Source organism: Bos javanicus, chromosome 2 (genome assembly GCF_032452875.1).
Source record: "Bos javanicus breed banteng chromosome 2, ARS-OSU_banteng_1.0, whole genome shotgun sequence".
NCBI classification, from domain to species: domain Eukaryota; kingdom Metazoa; phylum Chordata; class Mammalia; order Artiodactyla; family Bovidae; genus Bos; species Bos javanicus.
This window is the reverse complement of record NC_083869.1, coordinates 36,530,827-36,558,600: the sequence shown is the minus strand read 5'-3', so window position 1 is coordinate 36,558,600 and position 27,774 is coordinate 36,530,827. Positions and strand designations below refer to the sequence as shown.

The following is a 27,774-nucleotide window of genomic DNA, read 5'->3' as shown; positions in this document are numbered from 1 at the left end:
TGCCATGATCTTCGTTTTCTGAATGTTGAGCTTTCAGCCAACTTTTTCACTCTCCTCTTTCACTTTCATCAAGAGGTTTTTTAGTTCCTCTTCACTCTCTGCCATAAGGGTGGTGTCATCTGCATATCTGAGGTTATTGATATTTCTCCCGGCAATCTTGATTCCAGCCTGTACTTCTTCCGGCCCAGCGTTTCTCATGATGCACTCTGCATAGAAGTTAAATAAGCAGGGTGACAATATACAGCCCTGACGTACTCCTTTTCCTATTTGGAACCAGTCTGTTGTTCCATGTCCAGTTCTAACTGTTGCTTCCTGACCTGCATATAGGTTTCTCAAGAGGCAGGTCAAGTGGTCTGGTATTCCCATCTCTTTCAGAATTTTCCATAACACTTGACCTGGACATGAGACAACGGTATTTGGTTAGATTGTGGCTACCTGCTAAATATTACTGAGAGAAAGCAGCTTCTCAGAAACCATTTGGCGCAAGAATCTCAGCTCCAAAAGAGATTCTCTTCATCTCTTTCACACCAGGGCAGATACTCTCAGACAGGAACTGGATTGCTTCTTTAGTAATTGCTTTATTTACCTTTTCTCAGCAGTTACTAGAAAGATAATCTACAGTTTATTGCCTTTTATTTTCTTTCCTAGTTTAAATACAAATATTCCAATGAAAGTCACCTGATTATAAGATTATCAGGTATAACAGTAAGGATATAAATAAATCCAAGGAGGTTTCCTACCTTTCCTGAATAGGAAACACAGTTGGGAGTCTCATTATAGGGAACACGTGGCTCATTCTCATCCCAGTAAGTTAGAGTAACTTCAGTACCATCTGACCACTGAAATAGGGCTGGTGTGTTTATATTCCTCAGGCCTGTCCACATTTCCCCTTCAGCATCTAAAAGAAAAATGTTTTGTTTGGTTACTCAGTCACATACTTCCACATGGAAACTACTGCTGATTTTTACATTTTGATAAGGGGTATTAGCAGTCTTGATGGTATTTCTTTTTCTTTAAATTCAGGAAAGTGATATTCGTAATTAGCTTGTAACAATGTTGATATGTTAGGCTGGCCTGATGAAGAGGGCTTTTCAGGTCACTTATGCAGGCAGGGTACACAGGCGGAACAGCTAGCTGTACTACGATCTGTAGGTTGAACTTAAAATAATTGTTTTCATATTATAGTCTTTGTCTCTATGAATACATAGAATTAGATAAACCTTGCTTTGTGAGAAATAATGAAATTCTACTAACAGTCATAGATATTTCAGTTAGAATAAGAATATTGTTCATCACTGAATGACTGTACTGCTTTGCCAGGTCAAACAACTGGCACCACGCTGGCACAGAATATAGGTATCTGAAAGTGAAAAGTCAAAGTGAAGTCTCTCAGTTGTGCTATTACTGTGGGTGAATCGTAGGAGCAGACCTTAATACTGGCTCTCTGGTGTTTTGTTCATTTTTTAGCTTCCAAATAATTATAAAAGTGAGGTAATCATCACTTAAGTGTCGGGAGGAATTTAAATAGCATTTAGCTTATGAGACGAGGGAAATTATTCAGTCAGTGGTTGTACCATCAGGTTGGTAGCTGCTTGCTACATGCAACTATTTAAAATTGTAAATCAATTAAAATGAAAGCAAAAATTCAATTCTCCCGTCACTCTGGCTACATTTCTAGGGTTCAAAAGCCACAAGTGGTTGGTGGTTATTGAATGACAGCACGGATTTTCTGCCAGTTCCATCACGGCAGAAAATGCTATTGGATAATACTGATCAAAATTGGATCAAACTGTAAGGTTTTCATTCTCTCTAAGAGTCTGAAAACAGGGATACTTTAAAATGTTTTAAACCTCTTTTTAAGAGGATATCTTAAAAACTTACCCCCATTATGAAGTTTTGTGACAACTACCTCCACATCTGCTAGAGAATGAATGCTGATGAGGTCACTGCTGAAGGCTTGGCATGTCGTATGCGCCTTATCCCAGGAATCACTTTCATTGACCAGCAGATAGCAAAAGCCATCATTTGGCACCCAGTCTGCAGCATCACAGTGGGTATCTGAGTATGTCCACATATCTGGAGGAAAAGAAGCTATTTATATTCCAGTAAAGATACAGCTATCTTGAATCAATAACATTGCAAATTCTTTCCTGAATCATAAGGCTTCTGGAAAACTGAAGAATGGGATTTTAGATGGTACAGTGACATGAATTTATGCAGTGCACAGCATCATAAGAGTGACTGCAGGGATTCAGACAATAATGTGACTTTCGAGTGATACAAATTTGCTATATGGCTGGCTATAGACTATTTATAGAGGGATTTCCCTGAGTCCTAGTAGACAGAAGAAAAGTGTGGGGTAAGTCAGTAATTGACAAATCTCTTCCTGGGTATGGGCTTTGTGATGCTCCCCTCCAGTCTCTGCCTTTGAGAGATTATAATGTTAAGCTTCCTTTTCAGGTATGGTCAGCTTAGCAAGGGAATGTACATTCATGCTCATGGCTGAACAAACAAGCAGAGATTTAAGGAACATAATAAGACATTTATTCACTTCACATCCACAAAATGGCATCAGTGAAGGGAAAGAGCAAAGAGCATCTCTGGACCTCTTCTTTCCTGCCCTCTACTAGTCCTACAGGCCTCATGGAATGAGGGGGATTCTTTGTTTTGACTATAATAAAATTTAGCTAAGTGATGGTCAAAAACATTAGAGAAAAAGAGCGGGGTATAAACCATAAAGAATACATCTACCCCTCTTAACAGAACTAGAAAGTAGTTCAGCTATTCAGGCTTCATGGATTTGGACCATTTGGAATGTCTGTTATAAGAAAACACATCTTCAAAATGTGGACAGTGTGTTTTTTACTAAAGGATAAAACCAGGTTCACCTTCTCACACTTGTAAAATAACTCAATTAACTTTAAGATTCTGAAATAGCACTTATTATTATATTTTACAATTATAATAAAGGAACAGAGGGAAAACACTCACAGTTGAACTTAAAATAATTGTTTTCATATTATAGTCTTTGTCTCTATGAATACATATTTTTACAAGATTACAATGATAAGTAAACATATGATTTTGTTCTGTTCTTTGTATTTTCCTGCTGGCACAGTTATGTTAATAAATGCATTTGTTCAATCATGTGGAAACATCGTGATTTACTTAATAATTGCTACTAAAGGATATTTATTTGATCTATATAAGTCACCCTGGTTTATTTTCATTGGTGCTGTCCTTTCTGCTATGCCTTTTGTTCTATGGACTAAATTTGGTTTGAATCAACTTGGAAGATGACTGTTCATTTCCCCCTATTATTTTTTAATCTTAAAAGAACAGCTTTATGCTCCTATTTGGATGATTAGAAATTTTATGCTTTATTCTCTTCCCTCAACATTCTTTAAACCACAAGACAATTTAAAACCTCTTCTCCCAGTTTTAAGTACTCAATGAGGATTTAATCAAATACCGGGTATATGGTGGGCCCCAAGCAAGACAATAAGGATATTTCTCTCCTCCATTCTTTTGAACACTTCTCAAACTTTTCTGGACCTTGGAAGTTTCAGCTGTCCTGTGTCTCTCTTACTCCCAAACTCCCTGGGAAAAAACACCTCTGCGCACATATTTTGTCCGTCTACACCTCTCCTTTCTACCTCATTTGTCAGCATCAGCCTGGTAAAGCAGAGAGGTGGGTGGGCATTGTAGGACAATTCCTATGTCCATCATTTTTCACTCCCCATAGAGGCAGGTCATATATAAAACCTCTCCTTAGAGTGTGGCTCTCAAACTTAAGAGTGTATCAGAATCACCTGGAAGGCTTTTTTCTTTTCTCAAAGCAACTTTTTTTTTTTTTTTAATCCAGAGTCTTAAAAAAAAAATTTATTTATGTATTTGGCTGTGGCAGGTCTTAGTTGCAGCACGTGGGATCTTCCTTGGGTAATGCAGGATCTTTTGTTGGAGTGCACAGACTCTCTAGCTGTGTGTAGGCTTAGCTGCTCCATGGCATGTGTGATCTCAGTTCCCCAACCAGGGATCAAAACTGTGTCTCCTGCATTGGGAAGCAGATTCTTAACCACCTGACCACCAGGGAAGGCCCTGGAAGCACAGGTTGGGGATCCCCATCCTCAGAGTATCTCATTTAGTAAATATGGGTACGTCCTAAGAATCTGCATTTCTAACAGGTACAGGTGAAGCTGATGCTCTTGGTCTGGGGAACCACTGCTCCAGAGAAAGAACAGCCACCTGTGAAGAGAACTATATTTCCTATCTAGAATATCCCTGCCTTCTTATGAGCATATAGCAAGCTAAAGCTTTATTCATGTATAGTTTATAATATCTAACCACAGGGTCAATATCAAATACCTTCCTGCATTGGCAGTATCATGTGAAGGAAAGGGGGAAACAGGTATCTGAAATGGATTTGCTTGATTTCACAAAACTAATTTTGAGACCTTTGTTGGAGGAAGTGAGAAAGGTACCTGTCAACTCCACTGTGCTATTTAACAGTTTCTCACAGACATAGGGCAGTTGAGCCTCGCAGGAAAAACTCTGCCACAGACCCGAATCAGCATCCATTCTTGCACAGCTTGATCTGCCAATGATAGGTGTCATCAGCACATCTGAAATGGCAAGATTTTCAGAGTTAAAAGAAGAAGGTTAGGGCAAGAGTGGTGGTTAGAAAAAATAATTTGTATTCTTAACTTTATTTATTGGAACTCATGAAATAGTTAAAACTTTTAACTACATTGAGATGTATAAGCTGCAATAGACAATCACATGTTTAACTATGTCTTCTTAAATATAGGACACAGGAGTAGAAATACTCTGATATGTTGTAGCTAACTAAAAAAACAAAGCCAAAAACCAAACCTCTGCCCCTAACCAATCTGCCTGTCATATCCTGTGGTCAGTAGTTCTTAATTTGCTACCCTACCCAATAAAATGCTAATTTATGATTCTGCTATGCCTTCAAGGCTTTAAGATTAAATTATCTTTAAAGATTCTATTTACTGAGATAATAGAGAATTTATTTACTAAGAAAATTCTATTAACTGAAATGCCAATGAATTGGTATTCTATTGCACATATCTCATTTTTATTATATGTATGTAGAATACTTTGGTAGTGAAGTTAGTGTTAACTTTTACATTCTACATTTTATCAGAAGCCTATGATTTTATTTTTTAAAAAAGATATCTAAACCTTTTTTGGAGAAGGCAATGGCACCCCACTCCAGTACTCTTGCCTGGAAAATCCCCATGGATGGAGGAGCCTGGTAGGCTGCAGTCCATGGGGTCGCTGAGAGTCGGACACAACTGAGCGACTTCACTTTCACTTTTCACTTTCATGCATTGGAGAAGGAAATGGCAACCCACTCCAGTGTTCTTGCCTGGAAAATCCCAGGGATGGAGCCTGGTGGGCTGTCTATGGGGTCGCACAGAGTCGGACACGATTGAAGTGACTTAGCAGCAAACCTTTTTTGGGGAGGGTGAAAAGCTTTTGACTAACTAGGGTTTTGTTTTATTCACTATAAAATTTTCTTAAGGATATTTATTTGTATATGAAAATATAACCATTATGTTGTCAGTACTTGGGTGCTGCAGTAGAAGACTTCAGCAGTTTGAGAATGAGGAATTATTTCCACTGGATGGCGTCACCAACTCAATGGACATGAGTTTGAGCATGCTCCAGGAGTAGGTGATGGACAGGGAAGCCTGGTGTGCCGCAGTCCATGGGGTCTATAAGAGTCAGACACAACTAAGCAACTGAACTGAATTATTGCCATATTAGAGTTAAGCTGCAGATGAAATGCAATATGGGTCAGTCATGGACACGTCAAGTCCTCTCAGGGACACAGAAAGGTTCCTGGGCTGTGGAGTGGGGCTCTTTCTGCTCCTACCTAAAGATGCAGGGTCACTCTAAAGATTAGGGACAAATGCTCAGTTGCCCATGGTGGGGGTCAACTTGGCTATAATGGAATCACAATAAAGAAGGGTTCAAGGAAAAAAAAATTCTTCTGAGAGTCTGAAATTTGTATAAGCTCCCAGGGAGTGGGAAGGTTGTTTGTTTTTTTTTTTTTTGAAGTTTATGCTTTGTAAATGGAAGAGCAGGCAGTTACCTGGGTCCCAGTTGAGAAAGTTCAATGGCCTGTGGTCTGACCATTCCCAGCCTCTAGCAGAGTACAGCTGATTTAGACCAATCCAGAAAATTCTCGCAATGCCTTCTTTTCCTGTAAGAATTACACAGGTTTAAAAAGTGACAAAATTATGTGTTATTAATAATCCAGACTTAAGTTTATACTACTAGCAAAACATCTGCAGGTCTTGATTATAAGGCAGGAACCCTGTAGGGGACTGTATCCAACAAAGGCAGGTGATGCTGACAGGCAACAAAACTTCTGTCTATTGAGAAACCCAAAGGCTGCTAAGTTAATCCAATTCAGCTTCTCCATTAGCTTGTTCAGTTCTTCCATGGTTGTATGGGTCCATGTGTATTGAAAAAAAATAGAATGAAGATTCTGGGAAGAAGATGGTAGGAACAGAGGACCAATTATCACTCCAGTGAGAAATAAATATGAGGTTAAGAGTGAAATATAAGGATACACTATGCTTTCCAGGAGCTTCACTGTGAAAGATAGAAGCAGGGGTTCAGGATCCAGGGGGAAAAAATTTAATGGTAGATGTTTAAACAAGTTTATAGCCTATTTGGGAAGAGTCCATAGAGTTTTGATAAAAATATAAGAGAATAAACAGTTGATGAGATTACAAACAGCTTGGAGGAAGTGGTTAACATTGAACCAGATGGAGAAATAACAGCATAGATAGAGAAAAAATTGTAAGTGTGATAGTGAGAAACTAAGGGTTGACCTCACTTTTCTCAAGGAGAGAGATAAGGATACTCTCTCTACTAAGGAAGGAGAGGTGGATGTTTGAGTAGACGGCTTGAAGAGAATGCTGAAGGGAACTCTGGATTTTTCCTTTATTTTCACCTTGTTAGCATAAACAAGGGCTGTCAGCACTGGTACAGCAAGACCTTGAGGAATTAATCTAATGTACATCTTTCTTTATTAGTAAATGGGATTGATTTTCCAGCATTCCTAAAGCAGTCCTGGAAATTATGACATATATATGGTACTCCAGATTTAACCATACCTGACATTCAGAATTCCTTTCATTCATTCATTTCTAACCAGGGATACTATATAGGGGACCAACCCTTCCCATCTATCCCAAGTTCAATGTCCTCTTTTCCATGAAACCTTTTCAGATATCCCCCAGCAGGAATTCTGAATAACCGTACTGCTTCCTTTGAATAATCCTATTGTTCACCTGCACACAAAAAGTAAACATTTACAATGGAACAAAATGATGTTTTGAAGGTGTCAGGCTCCTGTTTACTTCATCACCATGTTCTATTTGTGATCTGTATTGATGATGACTCATGCCTTATTCCTCACTAGAATCATAAGATTTTAAAATTGTGACTATGCTGATAACACCAGTGCTCAAAAGTTTGTGTGTGTCTTTCTGTGGATGTGATAAATTTGAAAGGCTCTGGTTGGGCAAATGCAAAGGGTAGAGATTTCTTCCCTGGTCTGGGATTTCTTACATGGTCTGGACAATTTGGAGCTGGACTTTTTTCCTTCATCTAGTCCAAGCAAGGAATGCTATGCTACATTTGGAGGAATGTTTGGTAGAAAGAAAAGAAAAGAAAGTGAAGTCACTCAGTCACATCTGACTCTTTGTGACCCCATGGACTGTAGGCTGTCAGGATTCTCCATCCATGGGATTTTCCAGCCAAGAATACTAGAGTGGGTTGCCATGTCCTTCTCCAGGAGATCTTCCTGGCCCAGGGATTGAACTCAGGTCTCCCATACTGCAGGCAGACTCTTTACTGTCTGAGCCACCAGGGAAGCGGGTGTGGACTAATTTGAGACTCTGTCTCTGCCTGTCTTTGCCATCAACAAAAAGATGATTGCTAGCTTAAGTCCCTATGTCTAATCAATGGGCAAGTCCACTGAACTAGGTATTCTTGACCATCCCCAATACCCCTTTTCAGATGTGACTCTATATTTCTATTCCTCTCCCCACAGTGAGAAACTGTAGGGCCTGATAATGGTCATGCATCTGAGAGGAACATCAGAAAGGCCACAGCCAGCAGGGGCCCTGACCTAGACATGTCCTAGCCTTGGGCCAACTATCAAGGGAGTTCAAAGTGAGCAGTCTCTCAGGAAAGAGACAAATTGAGGAGAATAGAAATGTGCTGTTCCTGCTCTGGGGATTGTAGGTCCTCCTTTGTAGCTCTGGGATCAATCTATGATTAGAGGTCCCTGAGAAGGACAGAGCCACAGGACATTCGACTCCCAAACAAAATCTAGTGAATATGAGCAAACTGAATCCCCCACTGGTAGGCCCCTTGTATTAGTAAAACAAAATCAAAATAAACTAATTAGGTGCAGGGCAGGCACAGAGAAGAAAGAATGCTCTTTTAGACTATGTGGGATTTATCTTCAAGAGGGACGATCCTACTTTATTTCTGTCAGCAAATTCCCTAGTCCCATCCAACCACTAGCTACCAAACCCAGAGATCATTTGGGAATAACATTCCCCACTATGTTTGTGTCTGTACAACTCTTATTTCCCCGACTAGACCAAGCACTTTGATCACAAATTTCTGACTCACTTTTGTGTGTGTGTTGTATGTTCAGTCGCTCAGTCGTGTCTGACTCTGCGACCCCATGGACCATAGCCTGCCAGGCTCCTCTGTCCATGGAATTTTCCAGGCAAGAATACTGGAGCAGGTTGCCACTCCCTTCTTCAGGGGAGCTTCCCAATCCAGGGATGAAACCCACATCTCTTGTGTCTCGTGCATTGGCAGGCAGGTTCTTTACCACTGGCACCACCTGGGAAGCCCTTTTGTGGGCCTCACTATTCCCAGTCCACTGTTTACACCTGCTAGTTTTCAGGGAAGGGAAACAATATTAACAGAAATGTCAAGAAATGCTTCAGATTTGGTTACTCTGAGTTTCAGATGTCAAAGTACAGCTTTCTTAGGTCTTAGGAAATCAGCAATCATAATTAGGCATATTGAGCACTCACAGTGAAAAAGAAGCTTGGAAAATTAGAAAGGACTGCACATCTGACATTACTGATAAGCAAAAAATTGTGGGGAGTGTGTGGCCAGGGACAGCAGACAACTGAATCCATAACTCATTATCCTCTATTACTTGTTATTAAAGAAAATTGATGCATAAAGAAATCCTGCAACATTTATTCCTTCAAATGCATCATCAGACTGTTTGGACTGGTGTTGACAGTCACACTTTGACAACTTTTTCCCTCACAGAAGCCATTAGCTTCCAAATGTCAGTATTCTGGGAGACAAATTTATTGAAACTTTTAATTCTCAATAGTATTTTTTGTAAGTTTTCAGCGGGGTCTGGAATAGAATTCCATTGTCTAACAGTAGCCAAAATTATGTTTCTTTGACAGATTTCCATTCAAGAGATCTGATTATTCAAGTTCTGAATAACACAAGAAAGTGTTAAAAGAATAAGCAAGAGATCTGAATAAAGTTTAAGCCAAAAACCATGACAGAAGACCAGCAGACTTTTTTTGTGGTTACACTGGTTTATAACTAAGTTTCATGTGTGCAACATTATATTTCAACTTCTATATTTGGTGGCGTGCTCACCACCAAATTTTAGTTTCCATCTGTTCCTATATAGTTGACTTCTTTTAGCCACTTCACCACTTTTAGCCATTTCACCCACTTCTCTTCCTGCTTCTCATCTTATAACCATTATTCTGTTCTCTATCTATGTTTTTGTTTTGCTGTTTATGTATTTGTTTATTTAAATATGTCACACGAGTAAAGCCATACAGTACTTGTCTTTATATGTCTGACTAATTTCACACAACACAACACTCTCAAGGTCTCTCCGTGATGTTTTTCATAGAAATAGAACAAAATTTTATACAAACAAGATTCATATGGAACAACAAAAGACCCCAAATAACCAAAGCAATCCTGAGGAAAAAAACAAAGCTGGAGGTAACCACTCCCTGATTTTAAATTATATCACAAAGCTAGAGTAATTAAAACAGTATAGTATTGGCAGGAAAAACAGACACACAGATCAAAAGAACATAACTGAGAGCTCAGAAATATAGCCATGCATATATGGGCAACTGATTTATAACAAAGAACATACAACGGAGAAAGGATAGTCCTTTCAATAAATGGCATTGGGAAAACTGGACACCACCATGTGCGAAAGAATGAAACTAGACCACTGTCTTGTACCGTATTAAAAAATCAGCTCAGAATGGATTCAAAATCTGAATCTATGACCTGAAACCATAAAACTCCTAGGAGAAAACATAGGCAGTATGTTCTCTGACATCAGTCTTAGAATGTTTCTGGATATATTTCCTTAGGCGAAAGAAGCGAAAGCACAAGTAAACAAACTCGCCTGTATAAATCCAGAAGGCTTCTGCACAGCAAAGGAAACTACCAACACAAGAGAACTACCAATGTGAGAAGATATTTGCATATCATTTATCCTATAAGGGGTTAATATTCAAAATATACAAAGAACTCATACATTTCAAAAACAAAAAACCAAACAACCCAATTTAAAAATGGGCATGGGATCTGAACTGACACTGTTCCAAAGAAGACACATAGACAGACGGCCAACAAACATATTAAAGATATTTGACATCACTAGTTATTAGGGAAGTGCAAATCAAGACTACAATGAGATATCACCTCATGCCTGTTATCAAATGGGCAAGAAACAAAAAATGTTGGAGAAGATGTAGAGAAAAGGAAAGCCTCATACATTGTGGGTGCGAATGTAAAAGTCCAGTAGGTTTTCAATGATGAAAACAAAGAAAGGGATGTAAGAGGAGTAAGTACTACAGTAAAGAAGTAAGGGTTCTGGAGTTATATATATGTTGAAATTCAAATTTCAATTCTGATACTTCATAGCTCTGGGATATTGGGTGTATTCTTTCTAAACAATGATTCCTAATCTGTAAGTGGGGATAAAAATAGTTGTCTTATGGCATTGTAATGATGATTAATTTATAGTTGCCCCCTGAAAAACATGAGTTTGAACCATGCTGGTCCACTTACATGCCGACTCTTTTCACTAAATACATACTACAGAGCTATACAATCTACAGGTGGTTGAATCCACGGATGTAAATGTGAAGTTTTTTACTGAGGTGATCTACTTCAACTCAACAATCTTCTCCACTCTCCTCAAATTCTCTACTGTTCAATGTTCAAAGTGTTTAATGTTCACCTTTTTTCAGATCCTTTCATTTAGGCTTCAGTTAGCAGTTTAATCTTGCTACCTCACCTTGTTTTCTGAATATTTACCTCTCTTGGTCTTTATCATGAGATGCACTTTCAATGGACTGAATAGGATTATATTCAGTATTTTTTCACTTGGGGGCTTTGGTGTTAAATCCCAGGAAAAGACAGAGAAATATAGAAGAAAGCAACATATCTAGACATGAAAATAGAAGACAGCACCTTTACCATCTCAGCAATTTGCTCCACCACAAGCAACTTAAACCTACTTTTTAAAAATTTTTTTATTGAAGGATAATAGCTTTATATAATTTTGTTATTTTCTGTCAAAGCTCAACATGAATCAGCCATAGGTATACATATATCCCCTCTCTTTAAACCTACCTTTAAGATAAGTTAACTCAGCAGCACTGTTGATGCTCAGTAAGTCAGCTCCTTGATTCTGACATGAAACGTAAGCTTCCTTCCAAGAAAGAGTTGCCTGAATATTAAATTGGTAGCAACTTCCAATCTCCTCGTTCTTTTCCCAATTATCTTCACAGCCACTTTCTGTTGATAAAAAGATATGTCAGTGATCATAAAATAAGGGCATAATGTTGTCTATTACTAAGAGTACTTACAAATACTGCCATCCAATTTGCATACTCTTAAGATATGCTAAGATTGAGGCTGTCATTGTTGTACTAGTCAATATTTTGATTCTTTGGTTAGATGAAAAAACCAAACTCACAGGACAGGAAATGACTTAGACTAGTTACAGCTTCCATGCTGCTTCTAGCTTCTACTCTCCTTTTATATAACCCCATTGGTTATAATGTCACATTTTAGCCCACGCCTACCCTCTGCCTAAGAACAGGAGTATTCACCTGTGTTCAACCCCTCGGCTCACTTGAAGATGGTATCAGACTAAAGAGGGGTTTGCCCATGTTCTGCAGTGAAACCACTGAACGTGTTTGCATGTGTGTGTGTTTAGACAATGCTTAAGTGCCTAAGATTTAACGTGCAGTGATACCTTATTTGCGAAACTCAGTCTAGTTTCTCCTTATATTTTAAAAGATGATGTAATATATGACTAATCTTACAGAACTAACATTATATATGCACTATATGTCTGTATGTACATATGTGTGCATGTGTGTGTGTGCTCAGTCATGTCTGACTCTTTGTGACCCCTATGGACTGTAGCCCACCAGGCTCCTCTACCCATGTAATTTTCCAGGCAAGAATACTGGAGTAGGTTGCCACTTCCTCCTCCAGGGGATCGTCCCAACCCGGCGATCAAATCCATGTCTCCCGTGTCTCCTGCATTGGCAGGCAGATTCCTTACCACTAGCGCCACCTGGGAAGACTATATATGTATATATAAATACACATGTACATTGTGAACATCGTTTTTCTTCAACAAATATCTCAAGAACATGCATAACTTCAGATGAAGAACCTTCAAGCTCTTTCCAGGACAGATATGTAGGTCTTGATACAATTAGTTCAAAAATATACTCAGGGCCTCCATGTGCTCCCAACAAGAAGGAAAAACCAACAGAGCTTACGTTAAGTGTATCCCTGGCTTCACGTGGGATCTTCCAAAGGGTCTCCCATAACCAGTTATACTTATGGACCCTCAAGCGGGAAGGGCCCTTAGAGATCATTTTGTATAATGTCTTCATTTCACAGATAGGAACAAGGATCTAGGGACATTAGCAGCAGAGCTATAACCAGAGTACAGCTGTCTAACTTTGGTGTTGTTGATCTTCCGAATGGCATACACTGCTTCTTCAGCCATTTCTGAATGTCCTAAACCACAACAGAGGTGGTTGTGACATTTGGTAAAAACAAAGTAGGTGGATTTGCAAGTGCATTACCTAAAGGTTCTTTTTTTATCACTAAGGCAAAACACTTGTAAATCTGGAAGATTTCAGCAGGACGGCAATGTATTATTTGCTGTAAAATACAATCTCTATGGTTTAGCAGTCCTCAGATTTAAGAAACTCACAATCTCACTTCTGTAGAAAGGGAGGCACATGAATGCACTGATAACCCCTGCTTTCCTCCAAAGTAGGCTAAAGGCACCAAGACACACGTCAGTCAAGGCAGCAAGGTGGAATGGGATGGGGAATGAACAAGGTGGAACAAGGCGGAACACACTGGGAAATGAAGGTCAGAATCCTGGGAGATCTACCAGGCTCCACACAAATGCAGTCTGACACTGACAGGCTATTTCATCAATCTAGGTCTGCTGCTCCTCACCTGAGAAATGAGGGTTTGCTCTGAATAACGTCTAAGCCTCTCCACAATCCCTAAAGTTTCTGATCCAGACTTTGTGCTAGGCTAAGTCGCTTCAGTCACATCCAACTCTTTGCAACCCTAAGAACTGTATACCACCAGGCCCCTCTGTCCAAGATTCTCCAGACAAGAATACTGGAATGGGTGCCCTCCTCTAAGGGATCTTTCTGACCCAGGGATCGAACCTGTGTCTCCTATGGCTCCTGCATTGCAGACGGATTCTTTACTGCTGCAATGGGGAGCCCATGATCCAGACTATGGTAAGACTGAGCCACTGGGGAAGCCCATGATCCAGACTATAGTAAGACTGAAATAAAATTGGTGCCTGGTTGACCGAACCCAGCTTGTCATCAATTACAGGTGGAATAAATGTTGGCTTTTTATCTTTCAATAAGTTCTAAGTGTTGAAAAGCCTTTGCCTCTACCTAGAAAAGTAATTCTTAAAGTGCGATCCCCAGACCATCATCAGCATCATCTGGGAACTCACTAAACTGCAAAGTTTTGGATACCATCCAAAATCTACCAAATTACAATTTCTGGAGGTTGGCCCCACAAATCTGTATTGTAACAAACTCTCCAAATAATTCTGTTGCAACCTGAAGTTTGAGAATGATTGGCTTGACATAATCTCTTCAAGTTGCTTAGGACTCTACATTTTGAAGCTCAGCTTCTCTTAAAGAGAGATCAGCATTACTAACTTCATCAGACTCGCTACTGAAGAAGGCAGGATAGTGTAGTTGTTTGAGGCAAGGGCTCCAGAGCTGAATCTGAATCCTAGCTCTGAAATTTATTATCTATGTAACCTTAGGCAATTGATTTAACTCTCCAGTGCCTCACTTTGCTCATCTGTAATATGGGTACATGGGCTTCCCAGATGTCTTGGTGGTAAAGAATCCACCTGCCAATGCAGGAGAGCCAAGTTCCACCCCTGGGTCAGGAATATCAACTGGAGAAGGAAAAGCAACCTACTCCAGTATTCTTTCCTGGGAAATCCCATGAACAGAGGAGCCTGGAGGGCTACAGTCTATGGGGTCACAAAAGAGTCTGACAGGACTTAGCAACTAAACAACAACAACAAAATGAGGATAAATAATAGAACCTACCTTACAAAACTGTGTATAGAGTAAATGAGTTAATAAAGGTTGAGTACTTAGAATAGCACCTGATATTTGGCAGGGCCAAGAGATAACTATTGCTGCTATAAGTAATAACCATTACTATTACTGGAGCTTTTTCCTTTCTATTTACTGTTGATGCTTTTAACTTATTGGCCATTAAAAAATAGTTCTTAATTTTGAAACTGTTCTATTAAGGCCACTAGCAATTTTCCTGACTGCTCCTGGCAATAGCCAGGAAGTAGCCTGGTCCTCTTCCTGAAGTATCTGTGGTACAGCAGACTTCCTCATCATCTGCCTTCAGTGACAGCATCCTGTCTTGGTTCTCTCCCTGGCTCACTTCTAAAAGTAAGTTCTTAGCTACACACGACTTCCCTGTCTTCCCTCAAATATACACTCCTTCTCTAGGATATCTGTTGCTGTCATTTTTGAGTAATCATGGGACTCTTCCCTTTCCCCTTTGCCACATAGGAACAGTATCCTTTTCTTTCCACCTACAAAGTTCACCAGCCCATACATACCTGGTTGTAAGCAGATGCCCCACTGCTGATCATATTCGTAATTTAAGGTGGTTGCACACCATGGCCCACTGCGATCTCCATCAAAAATGCACTCATGATGCCAGGTCCCATTAACTAAGAAGGGAAATTCACAAGGTCTCCCAAAAGAGTTCCCATCTCTAGTATAGATCTCTGTGGGTTGGGGAGAAAGTAGAGGAAAGAAGAGTTAAAAACTAGATACTCAGCCTTAGCTAACTACCTTCTAAAACCGTTTTGAAAGATGTTTTCATACTTATGAGAACCCAGTATCTAGGCGGGCTGCACCATGTGGCAATTCCAACTGTGTGGCTGTGGGCAAGCTCTCCAACCTCTATCAGTCTCCGTTTCTGCATTTGAAAATTAGGAATAATGATATCGGCTCATAGCGTTGTTCATGAGATTCAGTGAGATGATCAGGTAAAGCTTCATTTATTGTGATGTGATGAGGAGCTAAAAGATCCTGGCTTTATCATGTAAGGGTAAACTGACTCCTCTGGATGGCAGAGAAAGTCACCAAAAGGGGTGTCTGCTTGAGAGGAAACCTAAATTCTATTTTCTTTAGTAAGAGTGAGGCCAGCAAAATATTTTGGAATCACTGAGGCTGGGTGTGGGCTTTGAAACCAACTGTGGAGTTAGGAGATGCACAAATAGCTCCACTGTTACAGACTGGTGGTAGAATCAAAGCTGAGAGTTTTGAGGAAGTAGGAGAAAAGGCTGCTGAGTTTCTCAGCAGTCTCTTGGAGAGGGATAGGACGTGGTAATTCAGGTTATGAAAGAAGAACCAGAGTCAGCAGGGCAGTCACGGAACCAGCTGGTGGCCAGCAAGGTAGCAGAACTAGCCTTTCCTGTCAACAAATTTTCCCTGGTACATGGAGAGAAACTGAAGAACAATTCCAACCTCAAATATACATGGAAATGCCAGAAGAAGTGCTAAATACTTATGTTGGTAACAGTTCCTTTAGAGAGGTGTCTTATAGAACAGCTAACCCTATAACTATTTCGGTCCCCTTTTCCATAATTTGTTTAAAACCATGGTTGTTATCAGATCAAATAATGACTATTATATGTAGAGGATAATAATCAGATTTTATCATCATTTACCATGTAAGTTGGGTCCCTCAAAATGTCTCATAGATTTGCTTAAAAAGGTGTTTAAGATAGAATTTGATTCCACATTCCTTATTATTCTCAATTGCTTGTTTAACTGAAATGTGAGGCTTAACAGTTTAGAATGTATTCAGCAGTACAGGAAAATAATGTAGATGTTTTTACTTGCAAACAATCTTTTAAGGATTTTGGTTTTGTTTTCCTCTGACATATAAATGGTTTTGAACGGTATACTTTGGTTAAAGAGCAATTTGACCTTATATTTTATAAGGATTCTACTTATTATCCACCTTTTATTTTTAACCATAACAAAACTCCCAATAGCACATGACTGATTTCTCTTCCTATATCACAGCACTTAAAAGGAGAGTCCGTGAGCACAATGACTATGATTTGTAGAATCATGAGGGTTTTTTTTTTTTACTAAGACTTGTAAAAATGCTTTCACTTGCTCTTTCCCATAAGCCCACAAGATCAGTGGGGCAAGTATTACACTTATCTGTGAAATCCCCGTTTTTGCAGAGTCGTTAAGTGAAACATTCAGTCATTCAGCTGTGACAGGGATCGAAACTGGCTCTCTCCTTGAGTCCTTGACATATAAGGACAACGTGTGATATCAATGGCTGCCTTCTCAGGCTTCAAGTTAGTGTCATAGCTCAAAGCTGGGCTTCAATTAAAAAGCTCTCCTGTTCACAATACATTTTGAAGAATGATAAGCATATAACAACCACAACAGCAGCAGCTAAATTATGCTAATTATTCACTAAGACTTTTATTCTTACACATTCTTTGATGTTATTGGACCCCTTAACTCCCAAGGATCTCCCCAGAGAGACAGGCTTTCCTAAGATACCCTTTGAATGTATGAATTTCCGATGTTGGCAGCCTTAAAACCACATCTTACTCTGCAATAGGCACACATCTATGAGATGAGATGTTTACATAGAAAATTAACATTAACCTCTTTGGTAGCAAAAGAAAAAAACAGCTTCAATATTTAAAGAGCTTGGCAGACTTCTAAGTTGCTTAGAATTCAGACACTTTTACAGGTTCCCCACCCACCACTGAAAGTCTACTTCCTCTGCGTGATTCACCAAACATTCAAAACTTGAGGGGTGCTAGTGTGAGGCCAAGATATCTTAATGATATAAATGCATATGTGGATGCCAGTCAAGATCAATTAATTCATCAAATTTATACAGTGAAAATTTTTTCTGAGAGGAGCATGGCTCACACAGGATGGGGGTGAGGAGAGAGGCAACCCAGAACACAATGACAGATAAATGTTTTAATATTAGAAGTAAAAAAAATTATATAGCAGAAGCCAAGCGAAAAGTAAAGAAGCTATATCTGGGGAATGTCATCCTGGTTTTTGCCGTAACAAGCTGGGTTACCTTGAACTTCACTTTGTTGGACTCTGGTATCTTATCTTTCTTATTCTGTACAATTAGATAAGAAGGAGGGGGCGGGGTCCAATATGAGAAGTTTGAGAGAGCATATCTAGAGAAAGTCTTTAACTTAAGACATCACTCTCCAACCCAAGAACAAGAAGGGACTACAAAATTTTAAAAGAGTAAAATTGCCAGGACTTAATATCTGACTACTTTTGAATGGTGGCAGAGAAGAGCAGAGGAACTCTAGGGTGACTTGTAGATTTCTGACGTGCAACTTGGATGGTACCCGTCACCTGGAGAGGAATGGAGAAGAGGCAAGTTTGGCCCTGGTGTCAGTGCAAGTGAAAACTCAAGATATATGCTGATAAGTCAGGACTACATGCATCTTGTCTTGTTTCTTAGTTGGATATTTAGTGTTTAAAATACTGTATTTGGTAAGGTCAAATACAGCCTGTGGGCTCTTGCTGGTGAGCACTGTTCAGCTTTCTCTGGGGTGATGCCCTAGGTGGGTTTTTAACCTTTTTTGCGCCACTGATAACTTCGGCATCCGTGTGAAACGTGTGAGCCCCTTCTCAGAAAAACATAAATGTGTAAAATAAAACACATAGGATTATAAAGAAAACTAGTTATATTGAAATAAAGGCATTTGGGGGACTGAGGGAATTTATAATTACAACTATGTCCCTCAGTTAGGAGCAGAAGACAGAAGGAGCCCAGCCAAGAAAATTATTGTTTCTGATCTTTGAACAAATATAATGAAACAAGTTAAATCCAGTTCAAAAGGCAATTCGCATGGTTCCATGTTTTCTCTTGGCTGCCAAGTGAGAGAAAGGCTTTACAGCACAAAATTTAAGCTTGCCATTTTTAAAGTGGTATCCAAAAAGCAATTGCTTTTTAAGGTTAGGAGGAAGGTGGCTAGCAGAAGCAGACTTTTCAACTACTCAAGGGTTGAGGACTGAAGAAAAGGAAAACCCCATCTCTGATTCTCTGACACTTCCCATAACAGCAGAACCTGACATCTCGGAAGCTGCTGCACCCTCACTAGGAAATGGAAAGAGGTGGTTTCTCCAGGAGAAAAACCTGTTCAGGTACAAAAAAGATGGGAGGCCAAATTTAGCTTAAAAGAAGAGGAAAAAATCTCTGTAAAGCTATGTAAATTTACAAAGAAGAGTACACATGAGATAAGTAAGACAAAGATAATATAATGAAACATATACAAATGTATATAGATACTCATACATTCAACATTTGATATAATTTAGAGCAACATAATGGGGAAAGATTTGCTTGCGTGAGAGCTAATTTACATTTGGAGGTTTAAAAGATAAATCTACTTCCTTTTAAACTCAAAAATTCATTATAACCAAGTCTCTAGACTCAAAGTTCATGATCAGTGCCCCCAAAGGCAAAGCAGGCAGTTCCAGACATACGATGGTATGACATACAACTTTTTGACTTTGTGATGGTATGAAAGTGATACCTAGTCAGTGAAACTGTACTTTGAATTTTGATCTTTTCCTGGGCTAGCAATACATGGTACAGTCCTCTCTCTGATGCTGGGCAGCGGCAGCCACAGCTCCCAGTCAGCCACACAGTCACGAGGGTAAACAACTGACACACAACCATTCTGTTTTTCACTTTCAGTACCGTATTCAATAAACTACAAGAGGTATTCAACATGTGACTATAAAATAGGCCAGGCTTTGTTTTAGGTGGCTTTTCCCAACTGTAGGCTAATGTAAGCATTCTGAGCACATTTAAGGCAGGCCAGGCTAAGTTATGATATTCGTTACAAGTGTATTAAATGCATTTTCAACTTATGATATTTTCAATTTATGATGGGTTTATTGGGACAAAACAACATTGTAAGTAGAGGAAGATTTGTATTCATATACTTATTTTGGAGGCAACTGAGGAAAAAGTCTACTCTTATAATACTGAATCATAAATACAGTGTGATAGCCATGCCAAAATAAAAAATAAAGCCACATAATACTCTTAAAGTTTTTCCATTACATCCAAATCTGCAGACAAGAAAAAAATTCATTTCCTTTTTTTTTTTTCCTCTTTCTTCTTGTTTTTTAACTTAGAATGGAGTCAACCTTATTAGGTTATTTGACTTTTATCCTGTGTAGGGGACTTCCAGTTACTCTAACATTTTCTTTTCTCTGGAATTCAGGATATAATCATGGAAAGTACATATGCTCAGGCATCAGAGAGATTTCAAACCCCCAGGTGCCACAGAATGGCTGTGAGACCTCTGACAAGGCACCTAACTTCTCCTACCCTTCCCTGTGAAAGTTGGCAAACAGCACTGACCTCATAGAAGCAGCTCAACGTTACTACTCAGTGCCTGGAACTAGAGGCCAGTTCACTTGACTCACCAGTGTATGACTCTAAGTGTGATCAGAGGTACACGTTCAAGGCCACTTGCACCAAATACAGCAGCAAATAAGTCAGAGTCCCTCTCCAGTACTCACCATGGTAAGGCTGGGCACACAAGTTTTCCTCTGAGCCTCCTTTCTTCCAGATATCTGATGAATTTGTACTTGCTATGGCGTGTCCATCCCTCAGAGCCAACTGGTACTGGGCAGCCCCGTAGAGAGAGTGATGCTCACATTTCCACCACAGCATGGCATTGGAGTCGCAGCTGAACATTCTCAAGGAATCTGTGGGTTTGGTAATATCTAGGCCAAGACACTTCTGGGACTGCAAATGAAAGAGCCGATGCTGGGACACCCACTTCCACAGCATGTCCTTGGTTTCGTCGCAGTCCTTTACCACTATCCAGTCGTTCAGCGGCGTGATGCACTTGCCTGTGTTTTCATTGACGATGGTGAATGGATCATTACCTGAGACAAGACAGGCAGAAAAGACATTTCAGGATTCTGAATTATGTGGCCGATGTGCCTTGGCCCTGCTTGCTAAGGAGAGTGAGTCTGAGCACCCCCAGACTGTTAACATCCTCCCAGCTGTATAAACTGTAACGTTCTACACAAGGTTGGAGGACAGTGGTGGCCAGAGAGGCAGTTCAGTGTAGGATTAAGAGCGTGGGCTCTGGGGCCAGTTTGCTTGGCTTTATATTAATAGTTTGCTCTGCTATTATTGACCGTGTGATCAGGGCGTCATTTACCTGCTGTGCATCAGCTTTCTCCTTTGTAAAACAGTACTTCACAGGGTGGATGTAAGGATAAAAGGAGCTCATACATGTAAAACACTTAGAATAGTATACATATTTGTTATTGTCATTCAGTGAGATCTCCTCCTTATTTAATGAGATGAAGAAGCTCCTTAGAGCTTCTTTAGATAAGTGGCCTGTAGACAATGAAAAATATCCTGAGCTTTTTCAGGACACAATTCTGTCCTGCTTGCACTTCGGCTACTTCAGCAAGGTAATTATTACATGACATTAATGTGTCTGATTAAATTTGGAAAACTCAGCAGTGGCCACAGGACTGAGTCTGTAGAGCAAGATTCACATCTGTTATAGCAAATTACAATAGTACAATTTGGTCAGTGCTTTTACAAAGGAACATTTTGTGAAGCGATAGCACAGAACATGTTGATGACCTGAAGCAGTTTAGACAAATGTAAGCAATCTTTGTCAATGAACCCAAGGGTTCTGGAGAAGGAGCTGTAAAATTTTAGTTCCCAAAAGGTACTTTCATTTTGATGCCAGCGTCACATTCAGTGGTTTTACTGACACTAAACACCTTTTCTAATAATACTTCATAGGCTTGCAGAGTTAAAAATTCTTATACTAAGGACTGGAGGGGAAATTTCACTATGCAAATAACACCTATATGATTAAGTTCAATTCCAGTTTGAACTCTGGACAGAATTTTTGCTTGTTTTAAATAGCAGTAGCAGCACCAAGAGAAATAACAGGAACAGCAAGAACAAAATCGTTTAAAACCTTAAGCTATTTCCACTTTCAAGTTGCTATTTTAAAATACTGCCTAGGGTTGCAGTTAGATCTGTTTGAATAGCAGCTTCCATCCCTCATTCTTCTTTGACATCACTCTGCTGTTCCCTACCTTATGAACACAATTTGGGCAGACAGTTAGCAAAAAAAAAAAAAAAAAAGGAAAACATATTATCTCAGAAGATTATCAGACTCTTTGCCAACTCTTTGCCAACCTATTCCCTCTCACCTCTCTTGTGCTCCAAAGAATTAGGTACTGTAGCAGAAACAAAGGAGTCGGCTTCTGCAGGAGAGTGGGCAGTGCACGCCTGCTGGATCTTCCCCTCTCCTGCTCTGTAATCTCCCTGCTCTCCTTCCTGGACACTTTGCTCTGTGCTCTTTGACCCAAGATTTTCCAAGTTGCCTTTGCAGAATCTAATGGATTAGCTACAGCGCTTAGAACAGTGGCGAGAGCAGTAGAATAAGGAGTTAGGGGTCCTAGACTGAAGATCTACCTCTGTTTCTGGTTAGCTGGGACACCTTGGGGAATTCAGTTAATCTCCTCAGGGTCTTCTCATCTCCAAATGTGAGATGAAAGCAGTAGAGTATAAAAATCTAAGTTACTTCCAGTGCTAACACTCTATGCTTCCACTAATTCAGTTTTCCTAGCCTTGCAGGCTTTACAGGGCTCTGCTAAGTTCACTGCATATTGTTCCTGAACAGATGTCCACAACTTTATTACATCATGCCAGTAGCATTTTAGGTCATTTGAATTCCATCTGTATTGGGCATGTGCACTTAGGTGACAGTGCTGCCTTATAAGTACTCTGGAAGAGAACAAAAATTTACCCTTTCCCATTTGCTTCCCTGGTAACTCAAACAGTAAAGAATCCACCTGCAATGTAGGAGATTCAGGTTCAATCCCTGGGTAGGGAAGATTCCCTGGAGAAGGGAATGGCTCCCCACTCCAGTATTCGTGCCTGGAGAATTCCATGGACTACAGGAGAGGGTTCCATGAGTCAGACATGACTGAGTGACTAATGCTTTCACTTTCATTTAATATACGTTTAACTTCTAGGACACCCATGGACTTAACAAGGTTGTAGAAATTCTGAAAGACTATAGGAGAGGTGTGGAGTAGCTATGTTGAAAAGGAGTTTCCAAGCTTCTAACATCTATGATTGTAGATACTTGTCTCATTCTAAATCTAGATTTAGAATATTACATAATATTACATATTACAAGTATGTAATATCAATGCTTGACACCAATAGTGATCACTTAGCTAATACATTAATTATTGATATGATTTAAGGAAACTTGTCATTAGTCTTCATATATAATGTACAAGCATTCATACATAATATATAACCTAGGGAGAGTCTTGTAGTCTCATGATAGTTCCTCATATCTTTCTTTACCCTTACAAAGAAGCTGTTCACTCTGCTCCAGTCTTGTGACCCTATTGGGAAAGTAGGTTGGGGTAGGGGAGGTCTGAAAAATGTGAAAATAATTTTGAAAATTTGTTAAATAAGGGTCTATGAAATACATCAGAAATGTATTATACTTTGAAATGGTGATTACAGAGCAATTTATAAAACAGATTCTTTACTGATAGCCATATATTGCATCTTATTCACTTTATACTGGCCCTAAAGGGAATTTTAATATTTACCTACAAATACAACATTGAGACAAGTCTAAAAGACAGAGGTTGATGAAAAGAAGACTCATCACCTCACCATCCCTAGAGCACTTTTTTAAATGTTTCATTTTATATAAACATTCTACTGATGTTTAAGAGGAAATAGCTATGTAGCATTATCATAAATTGAAAATGAATTTTTAGACCATCACAGGAAAGCTCTTTCTTATTGTCTGATTGTTAAGTAACTCCTGTGTTACAGGACCCAAACCAAAGAGCTTTGCACATTCCAAAGAAAAACTGGGCCTCAACATTTTGTAACCCACAGACATATGGAGAGGAGATGGTTTTGGAAGGCAAGACGGATGAAGATTGCAACTTTTTTAGTTTCACGGGAACTTCCTGAGCCCACACTGTTAAGCATTTTGTGGAGCTGCTACTATATGTGCAGAGTGTACACTAGGAGAGACCCAGAAGTCTGGATTTGCCAGTTCAAAAACAGTCCTAAAGTGATGGTTGGGTCCAGAGCAATGTACTAGGAGTCAGAAAGTCATGGAGTTCAGATTGGGTGGTGTGGGCTGATGAAAACCTCAGGAGTCTCTGAAGAATTAATGTACTTCAAGCTGCTAGCCCTCCAAGGAGGCAAAAAAGCTAACTAAGCAATTGGCATCCTCCCAAGGACACAGAAGTACTTCCCCTGCATCTGAGTATTGGAGACCGCCTGCACAAACCTAGCTGCACACATGTGATGAAGCACACACCATCACCAGCATCATGAAGCTGACACAGTGCCAAACAAGCTACCCAAATGGCTGAGATTTCAAAATTCCAGCGCTTCCCTCAATAGGGCCACAAGTCTGACCAGAGCAGGTGCTCAAGGTGGGGAAGGATGCAGGAAAACAAACACCTTTGAGGACCTCCTGCAAGAAGAATGGCATTAAGTTCGAGCTCTTTGCTCTTGGTTGATGAGAGAGGCCAGGAATTGCAGAGATTGCAGAAATTAAGAAAATCTTGAGTTCTATGGGGGAGACAAAAGAGATAAAATAAAGCAAATGCACATGGAAGCCAAGTTTAGTGATTGAAAGGCCAGTGTGTTTCCATCACAGTTAGCTGCTGCCATGATAATTTTCTCCCTGGATTATCGGGGCAGGCAGAACAGAATTCTCACAGCAATAAGGGCCTTTTGGGAGTTTCCAATATGGGGGGATCAAAGAAGAATGCAGAAGGGTGAATCAAAACAAGGTCAGCGATAAAGTTCTTGACATAAGATGATGCTACTCATGATCTCAACAATCAGACAGTAACTCAGTTTAACTGCAAAGAAAGTAAATACCATAAGCAAACCGCAGTTTTTCAAAAACTCCCTTGACCATCTTTTACTTCCTCATTCTGACATGTTGACAGAAGTGGTAGGTGGGGACAGCTCACTAATTGTCTGTGAAGCAGCCAGACTAAGAAACAAAGTCCTCAGTACACCTTTGCCAAGGCAGAAAGAGATTAAAAGCAAACTCCGGGTGCTGCCAAGGGGTGGGGGTGGGGCAGGCACTACTCAGAGCATCAGCGAAGGGTGTCTGCTCCTCGTCCTGCTTCTCAAGTGAGAGAGAGGCAAGAGGTCTCTGGGCAAGCAACCTGGGCTCCACTGCGGGAACTTCGACCTCTGGGGTGGGGGTTGGGGTAAACGTTTGGAGCCGGATAAGCCAATTAGAAGAAAGAGTCGCTGCTCGAGGCATTGGGGGAGGGCATCATATCAGAGTCTTGGCCATAGTCACTGTAGAAGACAGGGCTTTTTGACGGGCACCAGGAACAGATTGAAGTCAGAGAATCGCTGTTTCATTCTGGCGCTGTGGGTGGAAAGCTCCTCTTGACACTGAGTGGCCACGGTGACCAAGGGGCGAAGGAGGGCCGAGACGGGGGGATGCGGCGTGAGGTGGGTGGGTGGGTGAGGGGGCTGTTGAGAAGCCCTAAACCCTAGCGAAGCAAGATTTTAGAGGAAAGGACGAGGAAGGCGCGGGAGACTCGTTCAGAAAAGACACTCTGGGTGCCTCCCCTACGGTGGACTCCAGGCCCTCCGCACGAGAAAAGCCCTGCGCCTCCTCGTCCCACTCCGTGCTCCTCCAGGACTCCGGAAGGTAACGGAGCGCCTTCTCCCCGCACCTCCCTTCCGCTCACTTGTCCAGCAGAGGTGACAGGACCCCGGCACGCAGCCCGAACCCGAATCAAGAACAGTCGGCCGACCGGGCGGCGTCGAGGTCCCTAGCCGGCCAGCCGGCCGGCGGACGCGCCCGCGGTTACCTGAGTGGCCAGAGGGCTCCACCAGCCCGAAGCCCGGGAGGAGCAGCATGAGCAGCTCTGCCGCACGGCGAGGGGTTGCCCAGCGCGTCCTCATCCTGAGCCGGCCCCGGCGCTTCAGTCGGGTCTTCGGGGGCACGCGGCACCCAGCCCTCCGGGTGCGCCAGGTCAGCCCCTCCACCGCCTTTGCCCCCAACCCCCAGCCTCCCGGGGCGCCCCGGGCCCGCCCCCGCCGCCCTCGGCCAATCGCATCAGCCCGTCGTGGGTCCCAGGGCGGTGCGGGCGGGGCCCGGAGGTGGCGGGCCGGATACCGGGAGGGAAGACAGCGCGTAAAGAGCGCTGCGCACCTGCGTTGGGCTGCCCGCCTAGGCTGGAGAGCAGAGCACCGCGCAGATTAGCGGGCCAGGAGGAAGCCCCGCCGCGTCTTCAGTAAAGTTGAGGAGATGCGGCACTGGCTGGGACTTGGCACCGCCCTGGTGGGTGGTCTGCCTAACGCACCTCGGTCAGGCACGGCTTCTTCCTTTCACGCAGCTGGCCTGGAAAGGCACCCGCATCCCCTCGTACCCAAAAGAGCGAAATGTGCACCCATCCTGTTGCGACTGTGGTCGAGCCAAAGAATTCAGTCGTCCTTGGCACCGTCCTGAGTATTTGATAGTCCAAACAAAGGTGAGGTGATGGCTCAATGAGGTTTCACCCGCACTTGTTAAAGTATTAAAAACAAGAGCTATTTGAGTGACCCTATAAGACTTCCCTGGTGGCGCAGAGGTTAAAGCGTCTGCCTGCAATGTGGGAGACCTGGGTTCGATCCCTGGGTCGGGAAGATCTCCTGGAGAAGGAAATGGCAACCCACTCCAGTATTCTTGCCTGGAGAATCCCATGGACGGAGGAGCTTGGTGGGCTACAGTCCACGGGTCGCAAAGAGTCGGACACAACTGAGTGACTTCGCTTTCACTATAAGACTTCCAAGGATGACTAAGTTGTATAACTGTTTGGCCTTTACAAGTAAGCTCTTTTCTTAATAATTAAACAACAATTATAATCCACTTTCACTTTTCACTTTCATCCATTGGAGAAGGAAATGGCAAGCCACTCCAGTGTTCTTGCCTGGAGAATCCCAGGGACGGGGGAGCCTGGTGGGCTGCCCTCTATGGGGTCGCACAGAGTCGGACACGACTGAAGCGACTTAGCAGCAGCAGCAGCAGAAGTGTGGAAGTCCGCATCCAAAACTGGTCATTGTGAGAGTAGGCTTTATCCTCAGCTTGTGGGAACTGATATCATTATAAATAGGGTGATCTGAGTTGCCTGCGTGCTAAGTCGCTTCAGTAGTATCCGACCCTTTGAGATCCCATGGGCTGTAGCCCGCCAGACCCTCTGCCCATGGGGATTCTCCAGACAAGAATACTTACTGGAGTGGGTTGCCATGCCTCCTCCGTGGAATCTTCCCAACGCAGGGATCAAACCTTAGTCTCTTAAGTCTCCTCCATTGGCAGGCGGGTGCTTTACCACTAGTGCCACCTGGGAAGCCCCAAGCTCTCATTATAAATAGCTATCATAGATAGGTGATCTGAGTTACCTGGATATGAATGTCCTATATTTTTAAACCTATATTTACTAAGTGCATGGTGTGTGCCTGGGATGACCTTCCGCCCTCCCGGCAGGGTGAATTCTTCCAGGAGTAAGTGAACAGGAAGTTACCTCTTCTGATTCCAACCACTAAGGCTTGGCTGATGGCTCCCAACTCTCCCTTGGCCCTGTTCTTTCCCCAGGCCTTTGGGTTCAGTGTGTATACTGAGCATCTGTCAGTACAGGAAACTGGGCCCATCCCAGCATGAGGTCAAAGGAGGACACCCTACCTGCTCCAGCTTAGTGAGTATTGGGGGAGACTGAGGCACACACAGTTAACTCAGGGCAGGATGAATAGGGAGATGCCACAAAGGCAACACCTCAGCTGGGCCTTGTTGTTGTTTTGTCTCTAAGTCATTCCCAACTCTTTGCAACCCTATGGAATGTAGCCTGCTAGGCTCCTCTGTTCATGGGATTTCCCAGGCAAGAATACTGGAGTGGGTTGCCATTTCCTTTTCCAGGGGATCTTCCCAATTCAGGGTTCGAAGCGGGGTTTCCTGCATTGCAGGCAGATTCTTTAGCATCTGAGCTACCAGGAAAGCCATGG

The 27,774-nt window shown here is 41.6% G+C and overlaps 1 protein-coding gene across 2 annotated transcripts in view; it reads right to left on the bottom strand.

The window, feature by feature from the left end:
• Nucleotides 1-25,818, bottom strand: part of LOC133235106 (lymphocyte antigen 75-like) — a 125,070-nt gene extending 99,252 nt beyond the window's left edge. For both annotated transcript variants that reach the window (XM_061396114.1, XM_061396106.1), the window contains exons 1-8: nt 25,608-25,818; nt 20,247-20,618; nt 15,248-15,418; nt 11,713-11,877; nt 6,122-6,232; nt 4,482-4,622; nt 1,882-2,076; nt 741-898 (exon numbers count right to left, since the gene is read on the bottom strand). In XM_061396114.1, the coding sequence (XP_061252098.1) occupies nt 741-898; nt 1,882-2,076; nt 4,482-4,622; nt 6,122-6,232; nt 11,713-11,877; nt 15,248-15,418; nt 20,247-20,618; nt 25,608-25,701 (1,407 nt within the window). In that variant the 5' untranslated portion in view covers nt 25,702-25,818. The remainder of the gene's footprint in view (nt 1-740; nt 899-1,881; nt 2,077-4,481; nt 4,623-6,121; nt 6,233-11,712; nt 11,878-15,247; nt 15,419-20,246; nt 20,619-25,607) is intronic.
• Nucleotides 25,819-27,774: the final 1,956 nt, after the last annotated feature.